This window comes from Manis javanica, chromosome 6 (assembly GCF_040802235.1).
Source record: "Manis javanica isolate MJ-LG chromosome 6, MJ_LKY, whole genome shotgun sequence".
NCBI classification, from domain to species: domain Eukaryota; kingdom Metazoa; phylum Chordata; class Mammalia; order Pholidota; family Manidae; genus Manis; species Manis javanica.
Window position 1 is genome coordinate 70,149,329 of NC_133161.1, and position 16,807 is coordinate 70,166,135.

The 16,807-nt window shown below is 36.0% G+C and overlaps 1 protein-coding gene across 2 annotated transcripts in view; it reads right to left on the minus strand.

Moving 5' to 3' along the window:
* Positions 1-350: 350 nt before the first annotated feature.
* The window catches only part of VPS50 (VPS50 subunit of EARP/GARPII complex), a 151,167-nt gene continuing 134,710 nt past the window's right edge, over positions 351-16,807 (minus strand). Inside the window, exons 23-28 of one of the 2 annotated variants that reach the window (XM_073238826.1) lie at positions 10,459-10,607; positions 9,352-9,448; positions 8,164-8,322; positions 4,928-5,049; positions 3,310-3,499; positions 351-1,073 (exon numbers count right to left, since the gene is read on the minus strand). In XM_073238826.1, the coding sequence (XP_073094927.1) occupies positions 954-1,073; positions 3,310-3,499; positions 4,928-5,049; positions 8,164-8,322; positions 9,352-9,448; positions 10,459-10,607 (837 nt within the window). In that variant the 3' untranslated portion in view covers positions 351-953. The remainder of the gene's footprint in view (positions 1,074-3,309; positions 3,500-4,927; positions 5,050-8,163; positions 8,323-9,351; positions 9,449-10,458; positions 10,608-16,807) is intronic. The other variant, XR_012132305.1, reaches the window with a different exon arrangement.

The window sequence follows — 16,807 nt, forward strand, 5'->3', positions numbered from 1 at the left end:
AAGCAGATAATTTAAGAAAGGTGAACATATAACCCTATACTTATGTTTGACTAATAGACAGTCCTTTCTCTAAGTCAGCTAAGCCAGGTTTTATTATCCTAAGACAAAAGTTAAATTCAAAGAGAACAAAGCTAATATGAAAAAAATCCCACCTTTTAAAAAAGAAAAAGTCCCACAATCACCATTCTGTATGCTACTCAGGCACTGAAAAGGTATAATAAATGAAATTAGTTGGTTTGGGTATAGATAAGATCATTAAAATTAGAACATGCCGAAAAAAATTCCACGGTAAGTTTCATGAATTCTGCCTGCTGTGGAAAAACATCAAAATGCAGTCTTACATAGGCTGGTCATATTAGAGTATAATATTTATTCAATTTCACCACTTATGATCACTGTGTTATAACCAAATCAACCCTGACAGAAACTTTCACATTTCAAAATACAGATAACATACTGATTTTCAACTATTTTGCTTACAAGTACTTGTCAGTTCTCATGCAGTGTTCATAATTAGGAGATACTGTACAATAACTCTCTTATATTACACTTACTAAGAACCAAATTCAGAGGATAAAAAAATGCCAACACAAACTCATTCTCCAAAAACTGCCCATGGATGTACTGTGACTGTTCTTTCCTAATTGCACACTTATGGTACATTTTCTCTAACATGTATACTGTAGTCACATAACAATATTTATGATGAGGCAATAATATCATTTCAGGAAAGGAGTACAATAAATGAGACTAAAAGTTGAAGAGATCAGAGCATGTCAAAGTCATCTGAGAACATACACCATACAAACTTCAGTGTTTTCCACTGTCCAGTTGGAAAGAACATGCACAAAGGTTTTTTAGCAGACAGTTGTCGGGAGTGCATGAAAAAATTGGCTTTCGTGTCATATATGTTGAAAGAAGATCAACGCCAATTCAAAACAGAATTGTGCTCATTATCTTTTGGGTCTGTCTATATCATCTATAGCTGCTAGAAGTTTCTGTCTTGCTTTCTTATTGATATGGGATCCCAGGCAAACATTTACCAGATTGGTCAGCTGCTTCGTTGAATACTCCTGCTCAAAAAAAGAATCCAAGTTTAGTATACTAACAGACATATTTTACCAGTGCAACTGAAGAGCAGGCACATACTTAGGTCTCAGTGGATAGCTACCAAGCACTACAAACCAGTGAAAAGCAGTGGAAATGATAATTGAGACATGGAAGACTGTTTGTAGAGCTCTAACAACAGAGAATAAGCACACTTTTTGAAATAAAAGCACTAGACTCTTTTTAATATGGCAGAGCAATCTGACATGCCTGTGCTTTTTGCTACTTTGAAGATTATACATTTTCTTGTATCTTTCTGGAATTGTCTTTGTTACTAAGTTACCAAAATACAATGACATTTCAAAATTTTTAAATGACACTGAATAAACATTTTCTGGCTCTCTACATTTTGCAAGATTTTAGGCAGAAGAAAAAAATCTCTGTAATAATAGAAAATAAATCAAAAATAATTAAATGAAGAGGGTAACAAGGATCAGAAAGTTACTATTTTTTAAACCTTCATATTTGTAATGATAGGTTGAAAATATAATTAACACTAAGTATTTTTTGCTACACAAATCTACTCGGTTCCTGAATTTTCAAATAATGAGTTGCTAGATTGAGAATGAATAGGGACTCATCAAGAAGCTTTGCATATTGATATGATTCTGGAACTTGAATAGCAAGAATTCAGACACGGAGAGTTGCATACTATCATCTAGTAAGAAAAGAATACGTGCCTTCACTGGAGGGAACCACTGAAGACAGTGCAACTTCAAAATACGGGTGTTCATTTAACAACTAAGCCAACCACACAGTTTGTAGAGCTGACCTCTGAAGGCACCAGTCAGCTTCTGGTAAATTCTCTCAAGTAATCAGTCAACACTTACAATAATGACTACCCATTGTCATTGAGCACTAGACTAAACTAGCATGAGAAGTTCTCTGGATGACAGGACAATCTTCCTTCTCCTTGGAAAGTTTCACTGAATCACAAATATCAGTTAGTTAAAGCTCTTCCAAAAATACCAAGCTAAACATTTTAGTCCACTACATTAAAGAGGAAACCTGAAAATGGGGATCATCTCAATCAAATAATGGATATCTCAGAGCTGTGTTTTTTCCTCCTCAGCTGCTTTACTTTTCCCAAATCCTTTCCTCAGCACCAACCCTAAAGTGTTTGCAGTATCCTCTACTAAATTGACTCCAGTAACATTCAGCAGTCTGCCTGCAACTCCTTCAGCATTTGGGTTCTCAAATGTCAGAGGTCAATGGAACTAGTAGTGGTGACATTTTTTTCAGATCAGAATCACAAGTAACATATATATTTCAACTTTGCTCCCAAAATCTGAAACTGACCTGTAATGGGCACACTTATACAAAACTCAGGCTAATATTCATTTCATTTTTTCCAGAGTGTTGGAACCAGGAAGGATGTGGATGATAAAGTAAATATAGATAATTCCTTATTTCCTTATCCAGTCGAATGAAATAAAAATTTACTAAGCTTTCACCTATGATGCTTATAGCCTAAATAAACATCGAAGGAATAAGATTTGGTGATAATTTTAACACTTCCCATATTTTCACTAAGTCTGTCTTCACACACTACCTATTTAGACAAATGATATAACAATCATATAGAAAAGCTCCTTGCATTGAGTATTCTCTGGTGATATATGTTGAGTTGAACTGTGTCAAAAATTCATCATTCTAAATACTTAATAAATGGCATTTTTCTCTACTTATCTATGCATCCACACAGAAGAAAAATAATCACATCTATACATAAGGCAAAAATCTAATGCAGGGTGAAGTTAAATTTAGCCATTTAAATATTAATATATTCAATAATCACTATTACATGTCAGTGTGTTAGGCTGTCACCAATTCATTGTTGAAAGCTACAAGAAAGTTTAAGTTATATAATAGACTTTAGTGTGTGAATCATTTCAATGTTGCTATATCCAATTTGTCTTGATGTTAACCAACTTCAGCTTTTTCCTACACACAGCTGCAGGATAAACACAGTTAAAGTTCAGACTCTGGCTACCTTTCCAGATAATTACTGTTACAGTTCACAAGATTTCAAAAGGATTTGATTAGGCAAAGGGCACTGCACAGACACAGTGTGAATATGGTAAAGAAGTGGTGTTTCCTTTCACATTTCACTTTCATGACTTTGAATTATACAATAGACCAGACAAGAACAGCACAAAGGAAAAGGAATAAAAACTTAATTAGCTGTTTTCCAGCTCTCACCCTGTGCTCTTTGATCCAGCGTTCCATGTCATTCTCAGTTAGGTAGTAGGCTTTTATATAGGTTTCAACAAATTCTTTATCAGGAATGGGTCTAATATCTGTTAGTTTTTCAAGTTTCATTAAAAACTGTTGAAAATCCAATTGCATCAAGGCACGACCCTCATTACTACACTTCTTGACGTTGGCATACCTAAAATATACCACAATAAAAACATAAATGATGGGATGGTTAGAAAAAGAAATCTGTAGCTACTTAAACTTTTCTTTAACCCGTATTTGGACATATACTCCACAATGAGAGGATTACAGGAAAAAAAGCACATGAGCCCTGTGCTAGAAGGATGGGCTGTGTTTGGCCACACAACAGTCCTTTGACCTATCTGGGCCTCAGTTTCCTCATTTGCAAAGCAAAGAAACTGAATAAACTTCTAAAGTTCTTTGCTGCTTCACAGATCACAGTTCTCCAGACTCAATTAACATAATCATCTGTAAGAAAGTAAAACTGTTATTCCAGTTAATCTGGCTGCCAAGAATAAGTTATAAAACTAAGTAACCTTAGTTTCATAAAACTGTTCAATACTTGAATTTCCCTAAGGAAATCTGTAAGAAAACTAAAGCTTTTACTATTTAAAGGAAGCAACCTTTTTTAAAAGTAAATATAAAATTTTTGTTCACACAGCTATTTTGTGATTTATAACCCTGCTGGTTTCAATACAGAGTTCCAAATCTGTTGTCAGCTTCCCACTTTCTAACATTCTTTTCAATAGCAAGTAAGAACTGAAGAGAAATCAGATGAATGATAGTATGAAAATTCAGGTGATGTGTAATTCTAGATCACTATGAATAGTGTTTGAAATAGGAGCTTGCTTTCCAGGGATAGTTTAAATGCATCACTGATTCTCATTTGTGTTCTAAATGGTATAGGCCAGAGTGAACATGGTCTCTGAGAAAGTGGGAAAATAACTATTGCTAGATCTGTAAACTCAATAGATGAAAGATTTATACAGTTTAAAATGATATAATAATAATATTAATATGGATACAGTGGTTATGAAAAGTGATTTTGCCATCAGAAAATCAGGAGTTCATAACCTTCTCTGTGTTTAAAAACTGTGTGTACTTGGAGAAGTTATCTGACCTCTTTATGCCTTGATTTTCGAAGTCTAGGCTTTCTCATTGCTGAAACAGAGAGAATAGTGGTTCTATCAAGGAGTGTTCATGTTAGGATTTGGTGATATAATCCTTTGAAGTGTTTGGCTTAGTAAATAACACAGAGTGCTCAATAAATGTTAGGTATAATCATAGTCATATTATTAGGTAACAATAATAATTATGAGTTTAACTTTCAGATCAGCTCTAGATGCTTCATTCCTCATTCCTCTACTAAGTGATTCTAGGTCACCAGCAAGAAAAGAAAGCATTGGCCAGAGGTGGTGTAGTGAGGTTTAAGGTTTCTCCTCTGATTATATTCCAAAGTGAAACCTGAATTATTATGGGACTGTCTGCTATTTACCACTCTCTCTACCTAATCTCCACCCATTAATGATAATATATAACATTGTACATATATTATGATTCATTACTGAAGAAGCAGATAATGCTTTCATGACAAACTTACCCTTCCACAATAGTTCTATTAGCCAATCGTATACAATGTTCCCAAAGTATATTAGACACAGGCAAGGGTATCCGAACTCTCTTAGAAACCTCATTTAACCTCCTGTTAAACTGCTCAAATTCCTAAGACAAAAATCATGGTGATGTATTAATATATTTATGTCACACTGCTTTCCCATCTTAGCAGCAAAAAAAGATTTAGAAAGACTAAGAATCAACAAAGTAAAACAAAAAGAGACAGTGCTGAAGATAATCTGGATTTCAGTAATGTTTGTTTTTAAGGGTGTATCAAGTATAAAAAATTGTGTTATAATATAGAATATACTATGTTTCATCTCAAAGGAAGTATCATTAACTGATTAAATAATGCTAACAACACTCAATTGTTTCTATATCTCAAATTTTTCTATCACTGTCAAGAGCTTCAGAATCTAATATACCTTTTAAAAGATCTTAAAGAAACCCAGTTGTAAGAAAATGTTTATAAGCTTTCAATTCAGTGAACTTTTTGTAATTTGTAGCTATACTTCTTAGAGAACAAACTGATAAATTATCTTTCTTAAACATTCTTTAAAAGTAAATAAATTACTATATTCTGAATTGTTTGGAAGTCATATAATGGCTGCAAATTTTTAATACAAAGGAAAAATAAAACAAATTTTACTTTCTATTACACACAGAAAAATTGAACATTTTTATTATTAGTAACTTTTATGATATCACACTACTAAAAAACCATATTATTAAAAATAATAATATATATTAAAAATAAAGATATATACATTTAGACAATTCCAAGAATTACATGAAAGCAGCAGGTGGTTCATCATTCAATAAATATACTTTTGGTTTCTTTGGATTATCATCACCTAAATATATTCATCTACAAAAGTAAACACTGTTGGACCTTCCTTGACAATATATTTCAAATAAATTTAAGAAAGCTTAAAATGGCATTTCCTTTCTCAGTTTTCTCAATAGAGAAGCTACACAATACTTAAGAAGATTGACAAGTTTTCAGTAACATGGAGGTGGAAAAATCTAATCACCAGTCAAGCTACGTGATTATTGTGTTAACTTTGCTCTTTTGACACCTCCCAAATCACACTTTTTTTATGACTTATTTTTGACAGTTAATTACCTTTAATATTTATGAAAAGAAGTTGATCGTCAATCCAATAAGTTTACTTTTGAAAATCAAAGTTAAATAAATAATTGCTCTTCATCTTTTTCATCTCCTGAATCTAGCAGAGCAGTAGCATTTGCTACTGAGTTTATGCTTTGCTGCAGTAAACTCTATTGCAGGAGTCAAGATTCAATACTTTTAATTATTTTAAACATAAAGTTATATGCTTACTATATATAGTTATATGCATCCTACTCATTGCTAAATTTAATATTCAAGAATGCTTGTTGTTAAATGAATAATAAAACCATTTCATCTTGTTATGGCTCTCTTGGGGGCAACAAATGCAAACAGCTTTTACCTAAAGGTTTGGACTTGGAAAGGTAATAGAAAGAACAAAAGTTATCATAAAAGTTATTTACGAAAGAAGGTCTCAAACTACTGAAAACAAGGTTCAGATTAATAATCTGGGTAACACCAGTTCTTTCTTAAAACATTAATGTTTCTTGGAATTAAGAATAACTGAAGCAAGTAGCCTCTTTCTGGTGTGTGTGTGTGTGTGTGTGTGTGTGTCTGTCCACACTGGGTGCAGACATCTCTTTTTAATGTGTGTGTGTGTGTGTGGGTGGGTGTGTGTGTGAAGCAAGTAGCCTCTTTCTGGTGTGTGTGTGTGTGTGTGTGTGTGTGTGTGTCTGTCCACACTGGGTGCAGACATCTCTTTTTAATTCCATTCCTATCAGTACTATGGTTAGCATATCATAAACAACAGAATCAACTTTTCAAAAGCAGAATTGTTCCCAAAAAGAAGTAATTATTTATAAGTTACTTTTATCTTTTACATTCCAAATTAAAATTCCCAACTGAAATTTTCTGGGTGCTCTAGAAACCAAAGCTCTTTCAGGGTGGCAGGCACAGAGCAGCCATCACCCACCCCTGAGATCTCAACACTAACTCCTAGACTGGCAACTGATCCGGGGCACACTTCACTCCTTGAGTCTGGGGTTGGCCTGTCTTCAACCCCACCTCCAGGAGGGTACCACACATTGCCGGCAGTTGGCACACCAGAGGAACTTCACTGCTCTCTCTCTGTTTCGTTCTCTGGTTTTGTTTACTGGTTCTGAAATAACCCAGGCTATTATTTTATTGCCTTGGACAAAGCAAGTAAGACTTTTGTGTAAATGAGATAAAAGTCAGGAACATAAGAAGAGCCAATTATCTTTTAACTGATAAATATGAAAACAGAATTTTTTCAAAAGCGTTTTTCATTTTCTCGGATGCTCCTTTCTCACCTCAGACATCTACACGGCTCATTTCTTCCTTCAGGCCTTTCCTCAGTTCTCACTTTATTTAGTCCTTCTCTGATCACAAGTAAATAAATGATATTCCTCCCTCACCCACACCCTGCCACTCTCTATCCCTCTTCTGCTGGTTATTTATTTTTTTCATAGGACTATTCATCACTTGACAAATTATGTCATAATTTATCTCATTATGCTGTCCCCACATTGGCATGCAAATTCTTTCAGGGCATGGCTAAGTTTCTTAACCCATAACTATATTGCAGCACCTAGATCAGAGCGTGGCACATGTCAGGTGATCCATAAATCTCTCATGGTGCATAAATGAAAAAAAATAACGATAATACTTTCCAGACAACTTTTAAATGTTTATCATTAAATGCAAAGGTGTTTGTTTGCATGACACACAGTAAAAGTAATGTGTTCTCTTGAAAAAGTCAACTTAGAATAATCAGGGGCAGGGTCTTTTGCTAATGAATTACACAACTATAGAAACAAATCTTCTAATTAAATAGAAATATCTTCTTCTTGTCACTACAGTCATGGCTACTGAGGTTACATATGAAAAGTCAGCAAAGACATGCCAATCAAACCCTAAATGAGCAATTAATGAGCAAAACCAAAAAAAATCTACAAAGTATTCTTCGGTTAAACGAATACAAAATTCACAAAGTCCCTGTTCAGGGACTTTAATATCAAAATGCTAGAAACGTGGGAATAGCTATAATTTCACTACTTTATAACTACTGCAATTACAACAATAGTTCTTTTAGTAGAATCCTCTTTAACAAAGACATTTCCCAGAGTACTTGCCTTTAACAGTGCATCTACATATATGTTGTGCTGTGACATAATTTCCTTTACATCCCATTTCACATTAGCCATTAGGAGTAGCATCTGTTCATAATCAATAGCTTTACCAGCTACAATCCAGTAAATTGGTTTGCGTAGTTCACTGGCAGTTGAGATTGTCTGAAATAAATTTCACAGAAATGAAAACAAATGTTTTCTAACAGCATAAAATTTTTAATGAATATTTGCTCCCATTTCTAGCATACATCACATCTGCAAATAAAACACATTTGGAGATTTAAATTATGAAACTACTTTGATTTGCAGGAAAGGGCTGACTCAAAACATAATTTTGAGACATTCAGTGAACATGAGGCTACTGACCCTACAACTATAAAAGAACTACAGATTATCATGGATTTCAGCACATTTTTCTTTCACTTCTCTCCATTTCCACTCCCACTTCCCCAGCTCAAGATTCCATCATCTCTTAACTGTATTTCTCTAACAGCTTTCAAGCTGGTCTCCCTGCCCCTAGCCTTGCCATCTGAAGTTCTTTCTTTACAATGCCCCCAAAGTACTCTTTCTAAAACACACACCTGACAAAACCATGCCACTCACCTACTTCAAATCCTCCAGTAGTTTCCCAGTACCCTGGGAATACAGTCCAAGCCCTGGCTGAGAATGCTGCACACCATGCGGCTCCTGCTAACCACTCCAGCTATCTTTCTCCTAAGTAGCCCTTGTCCTTACTCTCACAAGCTGAGTGGCCCTCAGCTGCTCACATGCACCCCTGTGCTCTCTCTCCTCTGCTGGTCTTTACATAAGCCATTCCCTTGGTTTGGAAAAAAATCCCAACTCATCCAACTGGCCCGGTTTAAACAGCACTTCCTCTAGACAGCCTCTCTAGACAACCTTCTCCCAATCACACCCTCTTTGCTCCTCCAGTAAAGGTTAAACACCATCTCTATTTCTTTCCCTTTACTGTATTTTATTGTAAATAGTTTTAATTGGCTTGCTCTCTCACTAGACTAAAAGATATATGAGGTGATCAGTAAGTACTTATTTAATGCAGGAATTCATGAGTGAATAAACGATATTCTAATTCATCTCTCCTGGGATCTGGAGACTAGTTTAAAAAGTAAGACTAAATAATGTGTAGGTCTTAACTTGCTCACAGTTGAAATGATACACAAGACCATCTCTGACCTGAGAATAAAACTGCTGAAGAAAAGGCTTTTTGACTGCAGGCATCACAGCATCCAGATGTGGCTGAAGGAACTCAAACTGTTCAGCCAAGAATACCCTACAAGGAATAAATGACCCATCACATAAGCAAGTGCAGGATTTAAAGCCTGCCAATATTTTTGCATAAGTAATCTTTAATATTTCTAAGCAAAAGTTTAACAATTAAAATTATTTTCACTTTAGTGAACTACCTTGTACCACCACCTGACACACTCATGTACAATCTGCACAAAAATTAATGCAAGCTTATTGCAGGATGTGAGCTAAGGTGGACGAGGGGTGACTTCAAAGGATCTGATGTGCACACACGGTGGAGGCATGCTGACTCAGCACAGAACAGGTAAGCACAGAGAACATGCAAGCTGAAGAAAAAATACAACAGTAATTTTTGAAAGAATTTCTTTTAAATATCCCATTTAATTATACACATCAGACCCTTGAATTCACAGATTTAGTATTTCAAAAGTAACCCCATGCAACCAACTGTAACTTGGCTGAGATGTGCAAGTGAACCTCAGGTCATGAGACTGGTTCCAAGAGTGGGAGTCATTTGGTTGGAAGACTGCTGGCAGCTGCACTGTTCTTTTCTACTTTGTGTTATAAACACAAAAACTCTCAAGTTATATTGGACCACATTATATAGAAGTTACATGCTTTAATTGTTTAAAAAATTGGGGAATTTATAAAGGTCAGGAAACATTCTTGCTGATGTCAAGAGTCAACTATATTGAACACTGACAGTGTAACTACAGTTTCTCCAGAGTCACAATTCTATAGGAAAATGTAAAGTACACTACACCATCTTTTTTTAATTTTTTACTCAAAGCAAGGATCATGTTGCTAAATTTTGAAAGTTAAAACATTTCCCTCCTTCCATTTACATAACTGAGAACCAACCACGCAGTTTTAAAAACTGATTGGTAATCTACTTTAGGACTTGCTTCTCAGAAATACAAGTGATATTTACAAGTGGGAGATGCATACAGCTAGAAGCCTAATTACATAATGATTAATTTTATAACCTTTCTTAAATATTTAATGATAAAGCAATGGTTTTTAACAACTTACAAGGATTCTGTGGCTATCACTCTTTCTGCCAACCCATACAATGTATCCCCAGATGTCAAAACCACTAGGTGACTGAGGTGTGGACTCGGCACTTTCTCCTTTCTCTCTTCTGCTGCTGTGAGTGTGGCAGTAGGGTCAGCTGAAACTTCCTGAAAATAACAACAAACAGACATAGCCTGAAATAGCAAATCTCATAGCAATAAGCCATGTGATTTTATAAAACTGAAACTATAATTAAAACGCTCTTAGATATATATTAATTACATTTAGATTCCATTCTTCTTTCTTTTTACATTTTCTAACTACTGGAACTGACCTCTTGATACAAGTGAAAATGATCCAACTCTATATGCTATTATCTGTGCAAGACCTAAAGTTGGCAACTCAAGGAATCTTTGTGAATTGTCAGATGTGTCATACACACAATAGTAAGATACCCTTCAAAAACTTGTAAATGAGGGAAAAGAGAATGCCCCTCAAGGAACAAGCTCGCAAAATCCAAAATTACGGTGTTATTAACCATTTCAGACCCAGACCTTAATCAAGGGAACTATGGTGTAATCTCAAGAAGGCAGGTCCAGAATGTAGTTACAAGCTGAACAGCACCAACTGTACTGTATATGTTTGGGAACATAGTATTGATGAGAAGGAAAATGGTTAATGGGAATAAAAGGATGCCCCAAGAGTGGCACATGCTGAACTTTAAAAGATCCTCAAAGAAAACTTACAGCACAAAAATTGGATACAATCAAATCTAAAATATACAATGTGTAAATCTATTTAAGATCCATTACATAGTCACAAATTTCCAACATTTTCCATATGAATAAGAGACATTAAATGCATAAGACTGGGCGTGTAAGTTAGGTTTATAAATTCAGCAAAATGGAAATAAAACATTGTAAAACCTTTCAAGTTAGAAATGGTTTCATTCTTTAGTTCTTTTTCATATCCTTCCTTCTAGTAAAGATACTATCTCTCTTCCATCTCTACTCAATCATTAAAAGCTATTTTGGGAGCACTGTATTTTCCTTGGGGAGAATTAGGATTAGGGAACCACACAATTAATGCCACAGCTCCAGTATTTATTTCCTTCCACTAAAAAAGGAAATAACCTCCCCACTCCCCCCAAAAAATCACAAAATTACATACTATTTGGTTTCAACTGGTTGCCTGTACTACTTAATTCTGGTGGTTATTCAGTTACCACCTACCAGACTGTCCAAGTGAGGAACCTTGGAATCATTCAGGGCTCCTCTTCCTCCTCCTTGCCCTCATGCCTAAACAGACACCAGCCTCCCTCATGTGTTTCTTTCTTAAGTCACTACTTCATCAGGACCAACCTCCCAGCATATTCTTGATTGGACTATTCTAAAAGTTCCCCTAGCTTCTCCTGTTTTGCTCTGCTTTCCACACAGTTGACTAGCTTACTTTTCTATAATGCCCAGCTGATTTTTCTAAAGTGGAGACATGATCACACTACACCCTAGTTTAAAGTCTCAAATGAATACCCATTCCTTACAGGAAAAACCGTAAACTTGCTACCATATTACTCTTTACAATTGACACCAGCTACCTTGCCATCCTCAGCACTCGGTAATCTTCCATGCCCCTTATGCCCAGCCACACTGCTACACCCACCCTAGTGACACTCCTATCTTACCAGCCTTCTTCCCCTCATCCGCCTAGCTCTGTGCTCCTCATTCTTTAAGTCTGAGCTCATTCTCACCTCCTTTCTATAACTTCCTCAGTCTCCCAAGAATTAACATCTTTCTTGTGTTAATGTTATCTAAACATGTACACATTATCTGCCTGTGGCATAAAGTACACTTTATCAGTTGTTTCCTGACTCCCCTATTTCTTTTTGAGTTCTCAGAAGGTAGGCACCAGTTTCATCATCTTTGTATATCAAGATCTTGCCATGCCTCCTGGCATCAGCAGCCTCTCAGTTTGTTTAATTGATGAAGATGATGATAATGATGATGGTGATAAGTCTTTATTTCCTCTCCTCTTCTTCTCCTTTAAGCTCATTCCAGTCAGGTTTTGCCTGCCCTGCTCCAAAGAAATAGCTATCAAGGTCCCCGATGGCCTCCTTAGGACCAAATCCAATAGTCGATTCTGAATGCTTGTTTTATCCTACTGACCTTTAGCATCCTACATGGCTGATTTTGAAAAACTTTCTTTACTTAGTTCCTAGAACACCACACCCTCCTGGCTTTCCTCCTATGCCACTGACCATTTCTCAGACTCCTTTGCTAGTCTGTCCCCCACTAGTGTTGACCTTTTAGCACTGGAAAGCCCTAGAGCTCAATCCTCAGACTTCTTTCACTTACATTCTACTCCCTAGATGATTTCATCCAGTCCCCAAGTTTTAAATGCCAACCACATTCCAACAACTCCAAAATTACATAGTAGCACTAGACCTCTCTCATTTTCAGTGCACTTGAACATATCTGAAACTGAACTTTTGATATCCTCCTCAAATGTGTCCCTCCTAAATGTCTTATCCATCTCCAGTAATGGCATCTTCATTATCCAGAGGTTAGGTGTCATCCTTGACTCCTCTTAGTGTCATACCCCACTTATAACCCAACCACAAATCTTGGTGGGTCTACCTTCAGTATCCGACCAAGTCTCACCAGTTCTACAGTAATATTTTGGCATAAGCCACCTTATCTCTCTCCTGAAGCATTATATACTGCAGCCAAAATAATTGTCTTTTAAATAATTAAGTCAAATCATGTCAACTCTTCTGCTTAAAGCTTTTCAATGGCTTCTTATCTTCCTTAGGGTAAAATCCAAAGGCCCTACATGATCTAGACTCTGACTACCTCTCTGGTTCATCATAGCTGAACCTCTTCATTTCAGATACACTGGCCTCTTTGCTGTTCCTGGAACAGACCAAGCATGGTCCTACCTCAGGGCCTTTGCATTCCCTTTTCCCTCAAACTGAAACACTTCTCCCCCAAATATCCTCTCTCTACTAGAAAATTAGCTGCACTTGGGCATGGAATTTTGTCTGGTTCTCCCACCCCACCAAAACTGTATCCTGAACTCCCAGAATAGTGCCTGGCATCATCTGTAAAGTGTTCAATAAATAGGCACTGAATAACTGTTGAATAAATGAATTCTCATCCAGGTAACTCACTCCCCTAATTCCTTCAGGGATCTACTTCAATGTGTCTTCTCAGAGAGGCCTTCCCTTGCCACCTAAATAAAATCAGCTCCCTTTTCTCCTCTATCCTTCTTTTCTAGGTCTTTGTAACTCTCAATACAACCTGACATTTAATTAGTCATTCATCCTTTATCTACCTCCTCTAATAGAGGCACCATCATCTTCTACAAGGTACCTAGGTGCTCAATATGTATTCATTGAATGAACTAATTATAAAGGTAGCTATTCAACAATCACGTATTCCCTGAGTCTTGTACCCTCATCATAGAGCTCCCTGCCATCCATCTACTTCCAACACTTCTACAGCATTCTGTATTTTCTTCTCAGTTCAGAGTTGTGAATAACCATCTCAGAGCAAGTCAAAGAATGATAAGAAGACCTAAGACCTGAAAACAAGAAAAACTAATATAAGAATTGGGGGAAGAGATAACTCACTTGTGCAAGATGGTTATGCTAGACAAATTGGCTACAATGGGGTAGAAATAAAAATAATAGAAAATAGTTCCAGAGAGTACATCTGGCTGCATCATAACAAAGCACATTCTATCAGGCAGAAGCGTAAGCCAGGAGGGGGCCTGCTTTGGGTGGTGATGAGCTCCCTATGGAAAAAGGGCCCAGTCAGAAGGTGACAGCTACTCAGTATGTATGAACACTATACAGGATGAATGAGCACAGATAAGTTCCTTCCTGAGATTATATAAATAGAAATACAGAGAACAAGTACAATAAAATCCCCTTCTAAGCATCAAACACACCCTCTTTTAAAATACTATATGATGAAACTAACAAAAAATGGCATGAACACTCTGCCAGTATTATATAATCTCAAACTCAAAATTGTTCCTGGATAACCATGAATACCACACATTTTTGACAGCAGAGTTACTTCTAAACTTCATTCTTGTATGATTAGATATCATCGTATATACATACAATCTATTTATAAAACTAAAAGTTTCTTTGAATCCAGCCACTAACTAGTTGATTTACGATGGAAGAAGAGGTGGTGCTAGAAGGTGACGGCCGGCAACATGAGGGTACATCTGTAGCCTAAGGAAATGTAGTATCTCTGTGCATGACAGGAGAGAGGTCAAGGCACCACCTAACCATCTCCTGACCCTCCTCCAAGTCAAGTGTGTTGAGTTCCCCTTAACTCACAGAGCTCTTGCACAAAAGCATTCTCACAGAGATCACTGGAATTGTTGACCGTGCTTCGGAAGGTTTTCATTAGGATACCTTCCTTAGTTCCCAGTTAGTACTGTTATTTTAGGCATAAAAATTATGGTAATTATCTACTTAAAAGCTAAAGTTCTGTATTTACATTTAGGGAAATATGCTTGAAGAGAGCAAGAGTCATAAAAGGTCAAGCTGATAGAAATAATGTATGTGCTTACCGTGCACTTCAATGGAAAAGCTCCTAAAATGGTTCAGTGTTTCAGCTTATCCGCATACAGTCAGGGAAGGATATAAAACTCTTTGCAAAGACTTTGAGAAATGAAACCTTTGTTCTCACAGTGAAAGTCACATTTTTTAGCCTTTCCTGCCACTAATTTACTACTAAAATAGAATTAGTATTTATGGACTTTTCTAGAGAAATTTGAAATGTACTAAAGATTTATCAAAGATTTAAAGTTGGCCAAAGATCAACAATTCACCAGAGTCAAGTAGATAAACTAAATATTCACATTTCTGGTATCAATATTATCTACACCAGCATCCTTTCCTACTCTTCCACTATTAGAACCACTTCTTTTAGACTTTTATTTGATATGCCAAATTACTTAGTTTACATGGATTTGTAAGAACAACACATGATAAATAATTTCAGGTGGTATTTTTAATACCATGATGATCCCATTTTGCCTTTTACAGCTTAAAGAGAAGCAAAACTTAGAAGATTATACATGGAGAAAATTAAATTACCAAAAAAGTGATTGCTAAAATTTCAATGAACACATAGGAGAAATATAAGGAAAAATACTACTTTCATCTAGTGGTCCCAGATTGATCAGGCTATAAATTATTTTAATAGCCGAAGAATGTACTGAATAGCAAGGAATCAATTAATGTTCTCTGCCAATGTAGACACAAGTTAATTAAGTGAAGAAATTAATATACCAGCTTATGAAAACCTGAGAGCAGGTCTAATAAATGACAAGTGTATTTTATGTATTTTCTAAACTAATAAAACAATGCTTATCAGTATGAGTAATAATTTAACATGTAAAACATTAGAAATCAATAGAAAGTTTCAGAAAAACTTCCCCTGTATTGCTGTATAGTCTTATCTTCCAGAGGGGTAAGGATTCTGGAGAACCCCTTTGAAAGGTCAGCTCCTTCCAAACTGAAGGAGAAATGAACAACTGCTCATACAGTCTTCTGATTTAAGGTGCAGTCTTTGACTTAAGAGATGAAAAGAATAAAGACTTAAAACATATATTAAAAAGACAATGTGCCAAAGGAAATAGCAGGCATATCTATCTATTTATTTATTGGGGAGAGGGGTGTAGTTGATTTTCAAAAACATAGCTCTGAATATGATTACTATCAGTTCAGGAAAAAACTTTTTCCAATGAACACAGAACAAGTCAGACAAATGCTATAGACACATTATTATCAGTACATGGATGGAAGCTGGTCTCAAAGAACAGCTAGTTCAGTCCCACTGCTCGTGTGGTCATGCTATTTCATTATACACCATACAGCAAAATCTAAAGCATTAAATCTGTGCCTTAAGGGTCAAATCTGGAACCATGGTTTAACAATCATAAGTAACTAGCAGAAATGACAGAGAAACACCAGAGCGATGACTCTAGTGGTAAATTTTGGCCCATCAGTCTTTTTAAAAATGTACTGTTGTCATTTTATTATCAAGGAATCCACCCCCATGAGTGTCATGAAGGCTAGGCTAGCTCAGCAGGGGTGAGTTCTGGAGGTAACTACACCCGGCTCTGGACTTTCTGGTTACAACCACTAGGCCCATCAATTTTGAGGTGTTCAGCCAGAAACAAGAAAAATATAACCTGTGGACTAATCTGGAAAACAAGACCTGTTGCTCAAGGTTATACTAAGTATCAAACAAGGAGAAGCAAAAACAAAACACAGATAACTACCAATGGGATTGACAAATTTTTCAAAACAAAGACCAAAAACAAACAACAACAACAAAAATAC